Below are 21,069 nucleotides of genomic sequence, written 5' to 3' on the forward strand. Positions count from 1 at the left end.
AGATCCTGAGCTTTTCACATACTGACTTATTTTTGAATTACTCTTTTGATGAATAAAATATAACAACATGCTTCTCTCTCTTAATCTGAGAGAGAGAGAAAGAGTAAGGGAGAGAGAGAGTGTGTGTGTGTGTGTCTGTCTGTTTAGGGGAGTAGATTTGGGCTAGTAAAATACAAGTCATTTCTCCCTGAATTCTCTGCCTCTTGCTGTAGTTTGATTACGGAGTCTCACTTCCAATTGAGTTAGAAGATCATGTTCTTTTGTTCTTTCTGAGAAGCTGGAGCAGGAGACTAGGGAAAGTGGGAGAAAGGTTGGCCAAGCCGGGACAGGAAGAACAGCTTCTCTAGAAGCTCCAGTTCTGGGTTTCAGGCACTTCAGGAAGAGACTTTCCTCCCCTGTTCCCATGTACATTCAAGGAAAATGAAAGCAAGAAGGCCCCAAAGGCTGTCTGGGTGGGAGAGGGAGGTGGTGAATGAGGTACCCGCTAGCAGCACAGACACCACCCCCCAGAGGGCCATTCCTTGAGGAGAGAGTCATTGACACGAAGGGTTTCCCTCGTGCCTGTTCTTACATATCAGCCACTTTCATGCAAGCAGGAGAGACATGTTTATCGGTAGGCAGGAAATGAGGCTCCAGACCCCCTCTTGAGACAGTCATTCTAGCCCATGCCTTTCTCACGATCTCTGACCCTTTGGGTCAGCCATTGTAGGAAGCAGCAGGACCTCAGGCTGGAAGTCAGGACCTGGAGGTCATCCTGTGAGCACCTGGGGGCACCACTTCCAACTCTGAGTCATCTCTCTGGTATTGGCCTTGGCTGGGTCACAGTCATGTGTCCTGCCCTGGATTGAAAGAGGGGATCTGACCTCCCTGTAGCAAGTGAAGAAGGGGGCAGGGCAGGAAATGGACTTCCATCCAAAAGGGGAGTCACTTTTCCTTGTATTAAAGGAAAGCTATTTTATCATGATCCTTGTGATTGATTCACCAAGATAGACTCTGCCTCATTTCATTCCTAGAAGACCACTTTTATCCCTGTTATTTTCTTTAGCTCACCTCACTCTCCCTACAAATGTGCTTTCCACTGAATGCCACGAGAGTCAGCCCTGTTTCTTCTCATGGGTCATGAACGAAATGGGGCTTGACTACAGAGCCCAGCAAAGAAAGAGTGGACCAAAGAAACAAAAGACAGCTGGTCTTTCTCGGATCTGTCCACGTGGATCTTCAGAATAAACTCTACCCATAAACTTCATATCCTTGATGATGCGAGCTACCCCAGGGAATCCAGCTCCCTGATTTCCTTTGTATATTTCCTGGCTTCTGAACGCCTTGCCTAGACAAAGGTACTTCTGTCTTTCTCTCCCTAGCACTAGTGCAATCTTGAGCACTTTCTGGGTCTTTGCCTTCCACAAAGCAATCCTTTCTTGGATTCAGATTTCCTCTAAGCCATTGCCATTTGTAGCAGTTCATTTCCAAGGGAAACCTAGCTACAGCCTTCCTCACCATCACATCCTCCCTGCCAGGACTAGCATACCCAAGGCTGTGTACAGGGAGCACCTGGGACAACATAAGTTAAGAGAAAGATGCCAGGTAAAGACTGAAAGCTGCCTCTTATCTGGTCAGTATCGTGGGGAACCAAAGGAGCAGAGATCATGTGGTGTGATGACCTAATGGTCAGGGAAACATTAGCCTTTTGTCAGGCTTTACACTTGCTGTGTGACCTTGGACCAGTCATTTAATCCAGTGGATCTCTGCTTCCTCAGCTTCTAAAAGAAACCTTGGCTCAATTAATCTCTAAAGATCTTCTCAGATTCCATGATTCTTAGCTGAACACCGAGAGCCAAGAACAGTATCTTACTTTTGTCCTTTGGAGATTATTTCCATAATCCAAGAGGATAAGCCCACCCCCTGCAACCATGCTACTCTTCTGTTGAATTTCTTTTCCTGGAGGATGCTACTGAAGGATGCTACAGATGTTCCTGGCATCAGATCCCACCCAATACCTCCCAGGCCAGGGCTGGTACTAGATAGCGACAAAATTATCCTACAGTTTGGGGACCATTTCTCAAAGAATCAAAAACCCAAGAGCCGAGAGACTGGAAGAGAGACACAGAGCAGAAGAGAGTAATTTCCTTTCGGTTCTCCAGGCAGGACCTGAATGAGACCTGAACAACTAGAACAGTCTGTCAAAACTGTTTCCAGAGCGCCAGAGGCAGGTGGGAAACTGGGGGACAAAAGGGGTGAATGAGTTTAGTGGCTCTTGACAATCCCTCCAGATGTCTGTTCTGAGAATCATGGTCTGGCCAGGCAGGCTTCCTCAGGCTACGATTGTGGCTTCTGGGTTCAGCATGAGTCGTAACCCTAAACCCACAAAAAAGGCTGAGGCTCTGCTTCTCAAGAAGGAACTGACCTCAGGCGCCATCTCTGTTACCAAACTAGAGTGGGTGAGAATCACTAGTTCCCACCAGGAAATGGGAATCACTTTCTCCTAGGTCATCCTGGATTTACATTACGACAGAGATATTTCCCAGCCAAACAGGCAATAAATAATTCCAATTAGCAAAGACCTCTAGCTTGAGTGAACTCTTAGCATGTTTATTTCAGAAATGGCTGCATTTTTAGGACTCGGCCTTACATACGTGTTTCTTTTCAGATGTAGGAATGTGACTAAGTCTGGCCTCCAAGGGCTTTGATGGTGATCTGAAGGTCCCTTGGTAACAGTCGGAGCTGACAGGGAACAACCCTGTCAGTCACAGCTCAAATAAGTACCTGAACGGATGCCACCAAGAAATGAGAAGGAACCAGCTCTAGGTGATCCTTAAGCCCAGAGCATCAAAAAGGAGAGGTCTTCAGAAACTAATGAAATGGACTCAAATCCTTCTGAGCAACCCTACTACTCCCAGACTTGCGTCCCAGGTTTCAGAACATGAAAGTCTCAGTCTTGACCCCAGACTGCTGTGTGTGTGTAGGGCGGAGGCGGGGAGAAAGCGGGTAGATGGGTGGGGGTTGTCTCGGCCTGGTTCAACGGGCATAGCCCTCACGCAACTTTCTGAGAGCTGAGGCCTGGCTGCGGGTATCCTGTCGAAAGGGAAGGAATGCCGCAGAAACGCAACAAGGCGACAGACATAAAGAACCGCGGACACGGATTTGATCCAAGTTCTATGAGGAGTGAACAACTACAACAACCAACAAACGAAACAACGAAACGAAAGATAAGAAAGAAAGGAAAAAGATAGCCCTTTGTGGTAAAGGGCATGCTGGGAAGGCGAGGGCCAGAGCCGCCTCCCCAGAGCATGCTGGGAGACGGGCACCCGCACATCTCCAAGGACCGCACTTCCCCCACCCCGACCCCGTCACCCACCCCCAACCCGGAGACGAGAGGAGAGTTTGTCCAACGATGGCTGCGGAGGAGGATGGCTGCGGCGGAGGGGTACGCTGTGGTGTTCTCTGCAGGTTCCCCCACACTGTGGGGGGTTGTTGAGTCAGCAGTTGGGGAAAACAGTCAAGATGAGGAGACGGAAAAACGGAGGCGGGAGAGAAACGGGATGGACAGAGGCGGCGGGGGGCCGGTGTGTTGGCGGAGGCCCAGGGGAGAGTGGGGCACAGCGCCCCGTGGCCGCTAGCCCGAGGCGTTGATGTACAGCTGGCTCTTGAGAATGTAGTCGATGACTGGCTGGGACAGGTAATCCACGACGTGGCCATCCCCGTGCTGCAGAGCCAGCCTGGTTGAGAAGAGATGCTAATCAGCGGGCATCCTTTCCCGAAAGCAAGGCCAGAGGACTGGCCAGCCCATTCCCTTTTGAGGAAAGGGTTTACCCAACACCCATTACCAGTCCTTGCCTAGGCTAAGTGCGTGGCGTTCCTATCAGAAAAAAACCCTTTTCCCCTCTAATTCCTCCTCCATCCTGACTGTGCCACTTCCTAACTGAAGAACCTCTGGCAAGTTGTTTAAACCCATCCATTCTTCCGTTTCCTCCTCTGTAACACAGGGGTAATACTGGGGCCTGGGGCTGAGCTCAGCTATCAGAATGATTAAATGTCATACAGGTAGCACTTAGAAAAGCTCAAGCACATAGTAGGCATTTCAAGGTGTTAGCTATTCTTACGTCATTTCTTTGTGTTTCTCTGCACCAAGGTCTCAGGAAAAGGAATATCATGATCGATTCCTTCTTTTCCTTCCTAAGGAAGCCCTGAGGGAGAAGAAGCAGCCCTCCTTCAGGAGGCTCTTCTCACAAGCCCTGGTGAGGGGAAGCACTACCATGAACAGAAGAACTCTCGTCATACACTTCACTTTCAGCACAGTTTTGTTCCAGTCTTGGCCTGGCTGCTTCCCATTCTCTATGCACATGGTGGTCTTGGGAATGTCAGGCCCCAAGGAGCCATTCGTAAGAATTCACGCACTCCTCTGGACACCTAGATTCTAAAATGCATCTGTGCCTTGCGCTGTGAGACCTCCCCAAAGGCTGCCTCAGGGCCTTTGCAATGCACACAGTGTCCTGACCGTCAGCAAACTAGATCCCCAAGTGCCTCCCCACACAGTTTACGGGGAGGCTTCTTGAAAAAGTGGTTTACATCTGTGGTTTCCAAATGCCAATCCCAATTTCACGAGAATCATCCAGAAAGCAGCTCCCCAGAGACCCAACCCCCTGAAATTCTGATTCAGTGGGAATGAATGGGACACTGAAATTTGTGTTGCCATTCAAGTTGTCACAGTAATTTTATTATGCAGCCATGGTTGGAGCCACACTCTTCCCCTCTTCCCTCGTTGCCCACTGCCACTTCTGCTCTCACCTCATAGTTGATGCTACTGTTTCAAGGGTCTGCATAATCCCCTTCCAGGGAAGAAGTCCAGTGGACCTTCTCAAACGCTGGGCTCACTTGATTTCTTTGAAACATATGACGCAGATGACGAATGACAGTGTTCTCTCTCTCTACCCTCTGCTGCTTTTGTTCCAGGGCCACCAATGCTAGTGGTTTCTGACTGCTTCTTAGTCTTCTATTTATTTTTTTATTACTTTTTAAATTGGAGTATAGCTGATTCACAGTGTTGCGTTAGCTTCAGGTGTACAGTAAAGTGATCCAGTCATACATATACAGCTATAATTCTTTTTCAGGTTCTTTTCCTTTGTAGACGCTTACAAAATATTGAGTAGAGTTCCCTGTGCTATACAGTAGGTCTTTGTTGGTTATCTATTTCATATATAGTAGTGTGTACATATTAATATATAGTAATGTGTGAAGTGAAGTCACTCAGTCGTGTCTGACTCTTTGCGACCCCATGGACTGTAGCCCACCAGGCTCCTTGGTCCATGGGATTTTCCAGGCATGAATACTGGAGTGGGTTGCCATTCCCTTCTCCAGGGGATCTTCCCAACCCAGGGATCGAACCCAGGTCTCCCGCATTGTAAGCAGATGCTTTACCGTTTGAGCTATTAGCTAGTTATATATTAATATATATACACACTACTGTATATAGTACTGTATATATATTAATCCCAAACTTCTAATTGACCCCTCAGCCTTCCTTTAAATAGATGTTAATATGTTTTAAATGTTCCCATAGCCTTCTTTGCTCTTACTGACTCTCCCTGTGAACTCAGCCATACCCTTAAACTTTAATTTACACTTAGGTGCTCATGGCTTTCAGTTTTATTATACTTCCAGACCTCTGCATTCCACATGTCTTATCCTTCCAGTGGATATTTCCACTTGGAGGTTATGGTGGAAACTGTTAACTGCCCCCTAGTATCCAGTCTCTCTTTCTTATCCTGAGTAATAGACCCTCCCAAGCTTTAGCTGGACATAGGGTTGCCAAGCCTCAAAGTCTACTCCCAGCCTGTCTGGAGGCTAGACATGGACACATGACTGATGCTGAGCCAGGGAGACGAAAGGGAAGTGATGGGTGAAACTTTGGGTCGTCTTCTAAAGGACAGAGCTCTTTGCCCCTCCCCACTGGCCGAAAAGAGAAGTCATTGCGGCAGCCATGGACTCAGAGAGGGAGGCTTCGTGTTGAACAGAGATTCAATCCCTTTTGACACTGAATAACAATGAATAGCATTTCTCATTTAAAATTCTAACTATTTAGGGTTTTTTGTTATGGCTGTTAACCTAAACCCTTACTAATTCTGTCGGTACCTCAGAGTGGAAATGGAAGTGTTAGTCGCTCAGTCATGTCTGACTCTGCGACCTCATGGGCTGTAGCCCATCAGGCTCCTCTGTCCATGGAACTCTCGAGGCAAGAGTACCGGAGTGGGTTGCCATTCCCTTCTCCAGGAGATCTTCCTCACCTCAAACTAGAGTCCAAACTAAAACTAACTTCTCACCCACCTGAAGTCACCTAAAACTAACAGCCTGTCCCCCTTTTAAAAATCAAGGACTAGCGACAAATAAATGAGGTCTAAAAAGAAGGCTACATATTGGGGTAGCCGGTGTCGACCAACCTAACAGTCAGCCTGGACTGAGGAGAGCTGTATGGGAACCTGTAAGCCGGTTTGACCAAGGTCTCTCTGGTCGTTTGTCAAACGTACCTGCTCTTGGTTGAGCTGACGACAGACATGGGATGGTTGATGTCATCCTTCACCACCATGATGTTGTTCTGCAGACAGAGCAGAGAGAGTAGGTTGCCAGTCCCTCACACTAAACTCTTGTGTCCTCATGCCTCCAGCCCCCAGGCTTCTCAGAGAAGGGCCACGTCACATGACTACACAGCAGGGAGCTGGAGGACTCACTTTGTATTTGCGGAGTATTGAGGAGTGGTTCATGATTCGGTCTGTGTCGGCTGCGTCCCGGGGGACCACCACGATCCCAAAGTCCCCAACGATCACCTCCATCTGAAGAAACCGAAGGAGGGGGGGAGAGAGAGAGAGAGGAAGTAGCCTTTGGTGAGACCTTGACTCCAAACCCCTACCAAGCAACTAGCTAGCAAGGTGGAGCTACCTCCTGTTGGAACCCTAAGCTTTAGTCCCAAACTTGCCTTCTCAGCCCCATCAGTCAGCTCCTTCAAGTAACAACCTGTAACTGTGTTCGTGGAATGAGTGGGAACTTCACCTGGCACACTTAATAAATACCTGTAGTCTGAATTAATAATGCGCTCCTGCATGTCTGGGCAAGATCTCTTCAATTCCTGAGTCTCCCGTTGAGCTCATAATGTTGAAGGGCAGCATAAAACATGGTCCTTACCTGGTAAGTATCCTCTTGGGTGACACAGATCCCGTTGCTCAGCAACCAGACCCAAGCCCCTGGTTGGTTTATTGAGAGGGGCTGGGAGGCTCTCTGAGCTCACCTATGTCAAAAATGCTGTGGGACTCAAGGTGGTGAAAAGAGGGGAAGGGCTTGGAAAGCCCAAGTGTGTGCACAAGCAGTGACAGGGGAGGATTACTATGGGGTCACTTCTGAAATTAGCCTCTGATAGAAGCCTGCTGCTATCATGAGAAATGACACCTTGTCATTTAAAAATTAACCCTCCCCCTCCATCCCAATTATAGATACAATAGAAGCTTGGGAAACTGAGAAAAAGAAAAAAAAAAAAAGAAATCAATCACAACCACACAGTCCAGTTAACCATTGTTAAATTAACATCTTAGTATTTCTGTCCAGGGTTTGCTTCTCTATGGGTGTATGTCCACAATTGGACTGAACTGCAAAATTAATCATTTTATTAAATACCTATATATATTTTTCATTTAGCATTATATTGTGAGCATTCTCTCATACAGTTAAAAATATTTGAAAGTGTGTTTTCTCCAGTCTGTGTATTTCATTGCCTGACTATACTGTGATATAGCATGACATAGTAAGCCAAATTTGTATTCTAGAAAATATAGAGCCACTTCTGATCTTTGCAGTTATAATAGCACTTTGTTGAAGATCTGTATACATAAATCTTTTACCACATCTCTTGATTATTTCCTTAGGATAGGAAGTAGAATAATTGGATGAAAGGATATGAACTGGACATATTTCAAGCTCTTGAGACATATTACCAAGCTGCTTTCTGGAAAGTCGTGCCAATTCTTATTTTCAAAGAGCCTACAAATTGTAGCATTTAATAGACTTGGATCTAGTCTGGGCATATTACTGTCTAGATCTTGCCAATTAAGGATCCCAGATGGAGGGAGAAGTGGGGAGAGGCAGGTTTCTTCTAAGCATGCAGTTTATTGGGCAAGACCTAATTTCTTTGGGGCAAAGAAATCAGGTTTTTCCTTGTAATTCTCCAGCCAAGTGCCACAAAAACAGACATTATAGAGCACTATGGCTACTTCTTCTCTATAGAGGATTTCTTTTTTAAAAACTTTATTTTTTAACTGAAGGATAATTGCTTTACAGAATTTTGTTGTTGAGGTTTTTTAGAGGATTTCTGTATCAGCAGAATTCCCCTTCTAAGCCTGATTCACTGGTTCTGCATGTGTGTGCCCGCACAGTGTGCACGTGTGTGCCCGTGGCTATTTGCAGCCACCTTCACCCTACTTCTCCCTTTGCTTACAGCTGGAGCTAGAGCTGCAATTAAAGATTGACTGAAGGCGCCCCAGGAGGGCGTCTGTGGATGTACCATGTCTGAGCCCCCACTGGATCATGCCATTTGGAAGATACAGAGCATTACACAACATGCTGCCTCTATTGGTGGTATTCAGATGAGGTACTAGCCCTAAGTCTTTGTCCTAGGAACCAGGAATGTTAGGGAGGGGCAGGGCAGGGAGTGGAGGTGGATCCAACGCCTCCTGCCATAGTATTTAGAATATTGTACCACTACTTAGAAGGTAATCGAAGACACTGGCTCATAAATTTGGCTGAACATCAGAATCACGTGAGGAGCTTAAAAAAAACCTCAAAGCCCAGCTCATACCCAAGATCAATTAAATCAGAATCTCTGGGAATGGAGCCCAAGCATTAGTATTTTTTTTTACTCCCTAGATTTTAATTTTAATATGTAACCAAGCTTAAGAACCAGTGATCTAAGTAGTGAATTAAAACTCCAGGGAGATTATTACCATAGAGAAAGAGAGAGAAAAGAGAAGGGATGGAAAGAGAATGGGATGGGAAGGAAAGGTTAGAGAAGAGAATCCATCCAGCTGGTATACGTGGAGATTCCTCAACTGCCTTGCTATGCAGGTGTTTTGAGATATTTGGTGAAAGAAATGATGCTAAAACTGAAACTCCAGTACTTTGGCCACCTCATGAGAAGAGTTGACTCATTGGAAAAAACTCTGATGCTGGGAGGGATTGGGGGCAGGAGAAGGGGACGACCGAGGATGAGATGGCTGCATCACGGACTCGATGGACATGAGTCTGAGTGAACTCCGGGAGATGGTGATGGACAGGGAGGCCTGGCGTGCTGCGATTCATGGGGTCGCAAAGAGTCGGACACGACTGAGCGACTGAACCGAACTCAACTGAATTATAGGATCTGAATTCAGTTTGATTCTGAGAATCTGATGGATGTTTCATGTGTGATGTATGAAATAGTGGGTCTATTTAAAGTGAGCATTCCAGGAATTTCCCTGGTGGTTGGTCCAGGGATGTGGTTAAGGATCTGCCTGCCAATGCAGAGGACACTGGTTCACTCCCCGGTGTGGGGAGATCCCACATGCTGAGGAGCAGCTAAGCCCAAGTGCCACAACTGCTGAAGCCTGCATGCCCTAGAGCCCGTGCTCTGCAATGAGAGAAGCCACCACAATGAGAAACCCACATACCACAACTAGAGAGTAGACCCCAGCGTGTCGCAACTAGAGAAGGGCCCACACACAACAATGAAGACTCGCCACAGCCTAAGATAAATAAATAAAAATGTTAAAAACCTAAAAAAAGGTAAGCCTTCTAGTTTAAAGCATGAAAACAATGTCTCAGAATGGCAGTCAGGCCTCACGGGGACGGCCCTCTGGGTGACATTAGTGCAGCTGCTGCTTTCTACTCAGAAATTGATGACCTGAGCACCTAATCAATAACCACACAGGCTGCTCAGTGGGTGGCAAGCAGATGGAGGCCTCACTGATTGAGATGGATTCCTTACTGATTGAGATGGATTCCTTTTCCAGAAACAGGTGACAGATGTGCCCCCTGGGAACAGATGTGGTGGAGGAGACGGGTCTACCAGACAGGACACAGCTTTACCACCTCCCAGCAGCATCTCTGCAGGCGTCTGGATCAGACTGCAGACCTGTTCTGCTCCTTTGGCCACACTGGAGGTCACAGGCTTGATTTTCATGCTGGAAGGTGTATGTGGGTGTCTGTTTTAGGGTAATAGGAGGTGCCGGGTGCTAGAGCTGGTGAGGTTGCCCTTATCCCATGGGTGCCCATCTCCCTCCAGAGGCTTAGCTGCCCTGCCCACCCCCACCCTCATCCCTACCCCCGTCTTCATGTGGCCTCCAGGATCCACCCTCTCCTGCGTCCTCCTACCTCACTGGTTGCTCTTTCGGAGTTTCTCCTTGTACTGTTTCTTCTTTTTTTTTTTTTTTTCTTCCAACTGCTCATCATGTGGGATCTTAGTTCCCCAACCAGGGATCAGATCCGCACGCTGTGCACTGGATACGTGGAGTCTTAACTGCTGGGCCACCAGGGAGGTCCCTGTGCTGTCCCTTCTTATCTCCCTGATCTTGAATGGCTGGAGTCCCCCAGGATCAGTCCTTGGACCTCTTTTCTATCTACACTTGCACTTTTAATGATTTCATTCCATTTCAAAGTTTTAAAGACATACAGAAGGCTCTCAAATTTATATCTCCAGCATAGACTTCTTTCCTGAACTTTAGACTTATATATCCAGTGGGCTCTCCAACAGGCCCACTTGGATGAGGTGTCTCAAGAGTAATATTCCATAAGCCCCTGAATTCTCTGACATCAGTCAGTCCCCTCCACTGCCATCCCACACACACCAAAATGCTATTCCTTTCTCATTTCAGTAAATGGAAACTCTTTCTACAACTGCTCAGGCCAAAACCTTGGTATTATCCTTGATTCCTCTCTTTCTCTCATATCCCACATTTAGTCCATAAAGCAACTCAGCTGACTTGGTCTTCAAAAGAAATCCAAGAACCTGCTCATTCCTCATCATTTCCATCACTTCTAGCTTCAAGCCTCTTCTCGTGGGTTAAATAACAGGCCCCCCAAACACCCAGGTCCTAATCTCTGGAATCTCTGAATGTTACAAGATGTGGTTAAACTAAGGGTCTTGAAATCGTCCTGGATGATCTAGGTGGGCCCTTATATAATAATGAGGGTCCTTACAAGAAGAAGGAGAGGGAGATTTAACTCAAGAGAGAGAAGATGATATGAAGATGGAGCAGAGAAGATGCTACACTGTTAGCCTTGAAGATGGAAGAAGAGGCCATGGCGTGCAACAAGTGCAGCTCAAGAAGTTGGAAAAGGAAAGTAAACAGATTCTCCCTGAGGGCCTGAGGAGGGACTACAGCTCTTGACCACGACTTAGCTTTGGCCCAGTGAAACCCATTTCAGGATTCTGGCTTCCAGAAATGAAAGAAAATAAATGTGTGTAGTTTTAAGCCACCAAGTTTGCAGCCACAGAAATTGTCCATCTCCATCAGCTCCCACTTGGATTGCTCTGGTCTGTTTTTCTCTTGCCTTTTTCCAGTCTATTCCCAACAGCCAGACCAATAAGGTGAAATATCAGTCAAATTATGTGGTTCCTTGGCTCAAAACCCTTCACTTAAATACCACCTTCTGACAGAGACTTCCACTTGCCACACTATTTCAACCTCCAACCCTTTGCATAGAGACCCTCACCCTCCCCACAACCCTCTCAGTCCCCACGTCCTAACTCTTCTTCATTTCCCCATTGCATATGTCTCTATCTGACACCTTGTATATTTTCTTGGTTTAACCTTACCTTTGCTCTTTCTCTCTCCCCTATGAAGGTAACCTTCATGAAGGTAGGGAATTTTGTGTTTCATTCATTGCCATGTTCCCGGGTGAAGAGGATCATACATGCTCAATATATACTGTTGAGGAAGAGGATTCCTGCAGAGTCCTCTCTAGGAGCTAGTTAGCTGATCTATTCTTCCACTTTAGGATGTGGAAGGCAGCCCCAGTGTACCTAATGGAAACTCTGAGAGACTCCAGGAAGTGACTCTAGAGAGACTTTCAAGTCTCCATGAAAAGCATGGGTAATTTTACTTCTGAAGGTTCCCAAACTTCATCTGATTGGTCAGTGGAATCACCTGGGGAAGATTTACAAACAATAACAGGCCCAGGGATTTTGATACAACGTGTCTATAATCGTCGCAAGCCTCTGTCTTTACAAAGCTCCCTAATCCTCCCAAGGTGCACCCACTTTGGGATTATTGTCACTTTTAACAATATAAACAGGGACTTCCCTGGTGGTGCAGGGGATGGAAGAGCTTCTCTGGTAGCTCAGCTGGTAAAGAATCCACATGCAATGCAGGAGACCCCAGTTCAATTCCCGGGTCAGAAAGATCCCCTGGAGAAGGGATAGGCGACTCACTTCAGTATTCTTGGGCTTCCCTGGTGGCTCAGATGGTAAAGAATCTGCCTGCAATGCAGGAGACCTGGGTTCGATTCCTGAGTCAGAAGAAGAAAATGGCATCCCACTCCAGTATTCTTGCCTGGGAAAGGCCATGGACAGAGCAGCTTGGCTACAGTTCATGGGGTCACAAAGAGTTGGACACAACTGAGTGACTCAGCACAGCACAGAGGATGGGAAGCCACCTACCAATATAGGGGACATGGGTTCGATCCCTGGTGCAGGAGGATTCCACCTGCCTCAGGGTGGCTAAGCCTGCGTACCACGACTACTGAAGCCCGCCTGCTGCAACCGCTGAAGCCCACTTGCCCTACAGCCAGTGCTCCCCAACAAGAGAAGCCACTGCAATGAGAAGCCCCATGCACCTCGACCAAGAGTAGCCCCCGCTCGCCACAACTAGAAAAAGCCGTTGTGCAGCAATGATGACCCAATGCAACCAAAAATAAATAAATGAACACAAATTTACAAAACAATATAGGCAACTGCCTAAGCTGCTAATACCCTGGCTTAGTGTAGGATGAGACTTCCCTGGTGGCTCAGACGGTAAAGCATCTGTCTACAATGCAGGAGACCCGGGTTCGAGCCCTGGGTTGGGAAAATCCCCTGGAGAAGGAAATGGCAACCTACTCCAGTACTATTGCCTGGAAAATCCCATGGACAGAGGAGCCTGGTAGGCTACCGTCTATGGGGTCGCAAAGAGTCGGACACGACTGAGGGAGCCTGAGAGTGTAGGATGAAGTCAAAATGAGATAGCTGTGGGATGGGCACTCTGGGAATTCCAGCAAAAATGAGGACATTCCCCTACCCCCACGCCCTAGAGAGATGAGGGCAGACATCTGACCCTAGGAAATGGAGAGTTTCTCAAGCTCTCCCTGCCCATGGAGCCCTGGGATGGCGCTTCTGTTCCAGCTCGAGTGGCCCAATGCCTCCTGTGTCTTCACGGAGACGTCTCTGCTGGTCTTGGTCTTGCCTGGGGGACGGGAGGTGGGTGGGCAGAGGCATTCTGATTGGCAAGTCCCTCTCCTGACGTGACTGCTGTGACCTCATTCTGCCACCCCGCGGTGAGCAGGATCGGGGTACAGTCTTCTCCTCCGCCTGCAGCAGATAGTGGTCTCTCAGGGCGGCTCTGGCCTGTCCTGTCTCAGAGGTGGGGGTCTGTGCCATTCATCCTGCTTCAACTTCCGGCTCACAGGCTCAGCTTTGATCACATCTTTTCGTCTTCCGGGGCAAAGGCTCCCTGGGGGCAGCAGGGGTAGGGCTGGGGAGAGGAAGTGGGAGGGGCAGACTCTCTGCTTCCCCTCCTCACGGGGAATCTGAGGAAAGGGTATGACACGTGTTGGGGCAGGAAGCAGCGTGGCCTTGGGAGGGAGAACACTCAGGGCAACTGGGCAGCAGATCTCTTAGAAGGAATGCGGAATTTACCGTCTTCCCTCAGGAGGCAGAATTTCCAGCCCTGCCCTACTGGGTTCCACGGATACCTGACCAGGAAGATGCCCTGTGGACTTACTTAGCTGGGAGCTTCCCAGCACCCCAGGGCTGAGCACGACAGATATGGCTTCACCTCTTGGCTCAAATCACTATCTAGTGGGAGACATTAAACAAATAATGAATGTTTTCAACTGTACTGCTCTAAAAGATAAGGTGGGTTACTATTAAGTGGTACTACTATTAAAATCTTGTAGTGGCTAATTATCTTCTGGGTAACTGACAAAAGTTTGGGCCACATCCCACTGTGGAGGCTAAACTCCTCCAACCAAGCTGTTTCCAGGTACTCTTACATTCTTTCATTCAAAAACTTCTATTGAGTGTATATGGTGAACTGGGCACCATCCCAGTGTTGCCCAATAAGACGGACAAGTTTAGTGTGTCCATAGAACTCACCTACAGTCAGGAGAGATTATAAACAAATAAATATGTGAATAAGAAACATCAGGTGGAGCTAAGTACAATGTTGAATATAAAACAAAATGACCTTGAAGCCCAAACCTAAATGGCAAGAAGGAGCCAGGCATAGGAATACCTGGGAAAAGAACATTCCCCGTGAGGCCACAGCTAGTGCAAAGGCCCTGAGGTGGGAAAAACTATTCAAACAAGGAAATCAAGTGTAACTGGAGCACAGAGAGGTAGGGGAAGTACAGAAGAATCAGATCATGATACAGATGGGATTTCATTCCAAATGCAAAGAGAAAGCATTAGAGCATTTTAAACCGAGGGCTTGACTTCCTTTAGCAGCAGAATCCAATTTACATTGACTTGCCCAGGCAAGTCTAACTGGTAAGACCCTCTGTGGAATCATTCTGAGATCAGAGTTCGAAATCCTGACCATCTCCCCAGACAGTTCTTTGTTCTCAAGGGAGAGGACCTGAGTCTCTTGGGCTCACTTGTACTTGTTCTCCAGATGAGAATATTCAGGGATGAACAGGGGACTACCAGCAGGAAGGGGAAGCAACATTTATCAGGGTACCTGTATGCACCAGGCATAGTACGGGGAGATTTATTTATTAATTCAATTAATCCTTACAACAACCATTTTCTGAGATTTGTGCTTCAGTTTCCACTTTATAGACAGGGAAACCAAGACTCAGTGAGATATAGTAGCTAGTCCAAGCTGCACAGCTAGTAAGTGAATTTGAATCCACTCTTGTCTGCTTTAAAGGCTCTTTTTTACCACATCATGCCTAATTTAGATCCATTAAAATAAGTTTTATGTTGTATTGGGGTATAGACAATTAACAATGTTGTGATAGTTTTCAGGTGAACCGCGAAGGGACTCAGCCATACATAAACATGGATCCCTTCCCCTCCAAGTTCCCGTACCATCCAGGCTGCCACATGACATTGGGCAGAGATCCATGTGTTCCAGTAGGTCCTTGTTGTTTATCTGTTTTAAATATAGCAGTGTGTACATGCCTATCCCAAACTCCCTAACTATCCCTTCTCTCCATCCTTCCACTCCTCCTTTCACCTCACTCTGGGCAACCATAAGCTCGTTCTCGAAGTCTGTGAGTCTGTTTCTGTTTTGTAAATAAATTCTAGATCCATTTTAAGACTTGCAGTTTAGGGACTTGAAATTTTTTGGTTTGAAAATATAATCTATCTTTATTTTTTTTCTCCAGGCTTATAGTGAGCTATATCCTCAGTTCATTACTCCACATCGCCCCCTAGGGTATGTAATTTTGTGTACTTCTGAGTAGGTTAAACCAGATGTGAGAGCATCCAGCAGAAGCCACGCAATAGGTGAGGGGCATCTGAAACATGCTCCTCCCATTTCAGGCAAGAATCCTCCACCCTTGTTCTGCACCCGGCTTCTCTCTGGAGGGAGGGCTGAGCAGAGGCTAGTGAGGGAATGCATTTTCAGGATGGCTTCCTTAGTGCAAATAAATGAATGACCCTTCCAGGGGATTTCCCAGAGGAACCCCACACCCATTTCCAATCTGCTTGGGGGTGTGGGAAGGCAAGGGATTCCAGCCTCAGTCAAAAGCCTGAAAACCAAAGCAACAGCGCCTTTCACACGAGAACCCTGTCTCCCAGGGTAGGGGGTAAGCTGCCTTTCCCTGGGCTGGAAACACGGCATCAGGCTTATCAGTGTGGGGGCCTAATCCCCGGGGTGGAAGTGTCCATCGGGCTTCCTGGCTGGGGCGGGACTGTCTGATAAAAACCATCTGAGCCTGAAAAGCCAAATGTTTGTCTTTGCTCCATTTGTCCTGGAGCCCTGGGATTTCTTCTGGAGTGGCCAGTGCCCCAGGCTCTTCCTCTGTTTATTTTCTTTGGTTGTTTTCCCATAGCTGGTGGCTGTAGGAAGCAGTTAGCCCATGCCTGGTTGGCTGGAAAAATGTAGAACACAGCCAATTAGAGCCAGCCTGTGGAATGCTGGGCTTTGAAAAGTGCAAAAAGAAAGAAAAAGAAAAAAATAAAATAAGAAACTTCCTCATTAGCCCATCTCTGGTGCCTGATGTTCCACCTCCAGGTGTTCATTCCTTTGAGCTAAATATTGACCCTTGCTCATTTAAAATGCAAATACCATTTTCAAGTGGCAAATACATGTAATCATTAAACTGAAATGATTTTGTCTGCTTGCTGAAAAGTCAGAAGCTTCCCAGGCAAAGACCAAGATAAACCTTCTGTTTTCAGCCAAGGAGAACCATCTCCCCAAAAGGTCTTATTCCTACCACCGGATCTTTGGCAGATTTCTCTCAACCCCTAAAGCCCTTCTCTTTGCACTCACTTAAATCCAGTCCTGCCCATCATTCAAACCCCAGCTCAAGCTGCTGAAAGAAAGTGAAAGTGAAGTCACTCAGTCATGTCCGACTCTTTGCGACCCCATGGACTACAGCCTACCAGGCTCCTCTGTCCATGGGATTTTCCAGGCAAGAGTACTGGAGTGGGTTGCCATGTCCTTCTCCAGAGGATCTTCCCAACCCAGGGATCAACCCAGGTCTCCCACATTTTGTAGGCAGACACTTTACTGTCTGAGCCATCAGGGAAGCTGGGCTGCTATGAACTACATGTCATTCTTCCCACTTGTCTGTCTTACCTGCATTGAACATGTGCAAAGTCGTGCTCTGCTGTTAATAGCTAACAGGTCTTGGACAAGTCTGGTTTCCCAGGTGGTGCAGTGGTAAGGAATCCGCCTGCCAATGCAGGAAATGAGGGTTCAATCCCTGGGGTCGGGAAGATCCCTTGGAGGAAGAAATGGCAACCAACTCCAGTATTCCTGCCTGGGAAAGCCCACGGACAGAGGAAGCTTGGCGGACTGCAGTCTATGGGGTCGCAAAGAGACGGATACCACTGAGCATGCACACGCGCGCGCACGCTCGGACAAGTCCAGTCCACGTGAACCCGGGTTTCCATATCTGTAAACGGACTCCACTTTCAGGAGGGCTCCGGGGGTTAACTGAGATAAGCCATGAGAAACAAGAAGAGTGTTTATTGTCTGTCTCCCCCATAGAAGGCAAAGCACGTGGTCGGAAACTTGATGCATTCTGTTTTCTTTGTTCTTTCAGCCCTAGAACAGTGTCTGGCACATGACAGGTACTCAATAAATATTTTAAAACCAATGAATAAATAACAGCCAACATTTATTGACTGCTTCCTAAGTTCAAGAACTCTTTGAAACTTTCTGTATGTTTCATTTCATGTACTATAATGAGCTAATAGAATAAAAACTGTAAGATATTTTTAGCACGTGCTGCCAGGACAAATAAAGTACTTACATTCATACTGGACACTCAGGATTAGCTGAAAGATTGATGGAAGGAAAGAACGCCTGAATCAGAATTAATTTGCCAGATTGCCTTCCATTATACTGTAATGGAAAAAGCAGCTGGCAGCATAAGATCACTAGACGATGGGCTTTGTTTGAGGCAGGGGAGGAGGATAAGCGTTTCCTGTCTCACAAATCTGTCATGACTTGACCCTTTAGGCTTTGGCCTTGCCTTCTCACAGATCCTGGTCCAGGCCTGGGTACCTGCTCCCCTGCTGGTGTCAGGATGTGTGTCTGCTGTGTGCTTAGTTGCTCAGCGACTCTTTGTGACTTTGTCGTCTGCAGCCCACCAGGCTCCTCTGTGCATGGGATTCTCCAGGCAAGAATACTGAAGTGGGTAGCCATTCCCTTCTCCAGGGGCTCTTCCTGACCAGGGATCGAACCTGGGTCTCCTGCATTGCAGGTGGATTCTTTACCACCTGACCCACCAGGGAAGCCCAGCCTCAGGATGCAACACAGCAAAGATCAGGTCTCCTGGGGGGACTATTCTGATAAGATCAGGTCTCCTGGGGGAGACTATTCTGATAAGATCAGGTCTCCTGGGGGAGACTATTCTGATTAAAAGCTTGGGAATGGGATGGGCTGGGGGGGACTGGGGTCCCCACCTCCAAAAGCGGGTCCAGGAAACTGGATCTTGCTTTCTCTGGGGAATCAAGAATGAAAATGCCAAGTGCCAGACCATGCAGAAGCAACTCTTCTGTGTTCCATGGAGAGAAATGTGATGAATATGTATGGCATTTTCTCTCCATGGAATGTAAGGGGAAGGGGTGTGTCACTGGTCAGAGAAGGTCAGAATTCACTATGGGGTAATGGATCTTTGTGTCTATTGGGAAATGCCCAAGGGATGTGCTTGGGTTGGGGTGCATGGTTGTGTAATTACATTTCTGGATGGAGAGCATAGGTTCAAGCATCCAAATCAAAAGAACGAGCAAGACTGACTCAATGGAGAGTCTGTGAGTCTGCCGAGAGAGGCCTTGGCAGCCCTGTTGTGGGAACAGACTGTTCCAGCTGCTTCGGACTGGATGGGGACACTGCTGCCCTGTGGCCTCTGGTGAGTGCTCTTTACAGAGGGCAGAGAGGCTCCTATGTTCCCCCCAGACCTGTTTGAATAGTGGCTTCTCCCCTGTTTTGTTTCTGAGGATTCTGGAGATGACATGGGAAGCTGGAATGTGGAGCAAGGACCTAGGACTTTTCCAAGAAACCTGGCTCTCTTCCCCACCTTTCTGCCCCATCATTGGCAGATTCAGAGCCTCAGGCTCATGGTCACTGAGCACAGGTCTGCAGCCATCAAGTATCACTCAGGATACCGGGTAATGAAAAGAAATGTGTTCTGATAAAGGGTGGACTAAATGAATGAAACTGGGAGCTGAAGTGGGTCTCACATACCTCACTCCAGGTAATCTCATAGTTAGGAACAGAGATCCCTAAAACAAGCTGCTTCCAGGCAAACTCTGGAGGGTAGAACAGAGGCAGCAGGTAGATGGAGCATGCCCCCACCCCACCACCACCCACCAGGGAAAGCAACTGGAATTCACTCCCCGTGGACAGAAACTCTGAAACATCAGTAGCAGTACAATCAAGAGAGGAGGCTGAGCGCTGCCTGGAGAAGAGATAAGAGACTACACATTTCTCATTCTCGAAGTCAAGGAAACCCTCCCAACTAGAAATCTCCTTAAGAGGTCAAAAGTGGAGTGACGCCAACTACCCACAGGCCTCTTGGGTGAAATCCATCTCGGCTGAGAGATGTGCATAGACATGGAAGGCTCCTGAGATATACCAAATACATAACCAGAACCAGACAGATCGAAATGATTGGCCAAAGGAAACCTGGAAGAAACATCTCATAAAAGTGAATCAAACTATCACAAGGGCGCAGCTCTCTGAGTCTGCCCATGTGTCTATCCACACGTACCGTGTTCTCCTCCTCCTAATAAACACTTCACTTGTTACACTCCTTGCTGTCTTTGTGGGAATTCTTTTCTGCAGAGTTGAAGAGCTAGGGTCTTGTCTCGGACCGCTGGTCTAGCGGCTAGGATTTGGTGCTCTCATCTCCGAGACCCAGTCTCAGTCTCTTGGCAGGAACCGAAACCCTGTTTCAAGCCACTGCAGGCTGAGGCCACCTGAGATCAGAGCTTCCTATTGGAATCACCAGGGCTCACCCTGGACCAGTCTTGAAAGAAAGACCTTTCATTCCTAGACTGTGAGCTCCAACCTTCCCCCAGTAGGGACAGTGGGATAAACCATTGAGCTGCTAGCTAGTTTCATGCTCCCCGTGTCCACCTTTGTCCAATCCCCACCCTATTTTATCAGAGAACCAGAGCCTTTACGAAAGGAATTTGCAGGGCAGAAAGCAGAACGTTTTGAAGTCACTGGCTTTAAACACACTGACGACATGTTCCTTGAGGTCCTGGAGGGAAGAGACAATAGGGGCGCTATCTTCCGAGGAGAAAGAAGAGGTTCCACTGCCCCCTGCTCCTTCCACACTAGAAAGAAGCTAGAGATCTGTGAAACCCAATCCCTGCCCTAAGGGCAAAGCCTCCGAAGAAGACAGGGGCAGGGTTATAGGTGGGTGGGGTCCAGCACGGGGCTTCCAGACTCAGTCAGGAGTCCCATTCCCCAGGTGGGCAGAGGGGAGGGCCACCCACCTCAAGGTCCTGAGAGGGAAGATGTGTGTGGCAACCCTGATGAAGAGATGCTCGTGTTCGGAGCCCACGAGAGCCTCTCAGGTTCTGCTGGTCAGCAATGACTGAGACCTATTTCCCATCATCCCTGGGGATAGTGATTTGGAGTTGAATTTTCATTAGGTATGAATAAATTACATGTGATATTTCTGGCACACCTCTGTTGTGGCCTGAGAGTCACACTCATTATGTAAGGAAACAGCTCCATGTTTTTTTCTGTTCAGATGGCATGATTCTAAGGATCCCACAGAGTTTCGTGGGTGCTTGAGGGTGGGGAGGTTAGCATTCCAGGCTCTAGAAAATCCTCTGGAGTGAGCCCTGAGGGTCTGCTTCATCCAATCGCCCTTCTGCTCGTGCTGCGGATGGGCATTCTCAGCCCCTTCAGCTGCACAGACGTGGGGTCCCCACTTGGTCTGGATCTGCTGCACCTCTGGGAGTAGCCAGGCTGGGTGCTCCGATCCCCAGGGTGCCGGTCAGGTGGGAAGATGACTGAATCAATGAGCGTCAAGTCCACCCCCACTGCCACAGCCCCAGTACATCAACAGCTTTCGGTTTCTCAATTTTTCTCTTTTAACCAACACATTCCCTTTCTGGTTGGTCCCACTTCAGTATCAGGGACCGACCGGAAGAGGAGTGACCTG

At 47.7% G+C, this 21,069-nt stretch overlaps 1 protein-coding gene across 1 annotated transcript in view; it reads right to left on the reverse strand.

Annotated features, from left to right (window-relative positions):
• Positions 1 to 3,410: 3,410 nt before the first annotated feature.
• Positions 3,411 to 21,069, reverse strand: part of NMNAT2 (nicotinamide nucleotide adenylyltransferase 2) — a 214,885-nt gene continuing 197,226 nt past the window's right edge. Inside the window, exons 12-14 of the mRNA XM_068986288.1 lie at positions 6,723 to 6,824; positions 6,522 to 6,589; positions 3,411 to 3,716 (exon numbers count right to left, since the gene is read on the reverse strand). Coding sequence (XP_068842389.1) covers positions 3,614 to 3,716; positions 6,522 to 6,589; positions 6,723 to 6,824 — 273 coding nt within the window. The 3' untranslated portion in view covers positions 3,411 to 3,613. The remainder of the gene's footprint in view (positions 3,717 to 6,521; positions 6,590 to 6,722; positions 6,825 to 21,069) is intronic.

This window comes from Capricornis sumatraensis, chromosome 14, assembly GCF_032405125.1.
Source record: "Capricornis sumatraensis isolate serow.1 chromosome 14, serow.2, whole genome shotgun sequence".
In the NCBI taxonomy this organism is placed as follows: Eukaryota; Metazoa; Chordata; class Mammalia; order Artiodactyla; family Bovidae; genus Capricornis; species Capricornis sumatraensis.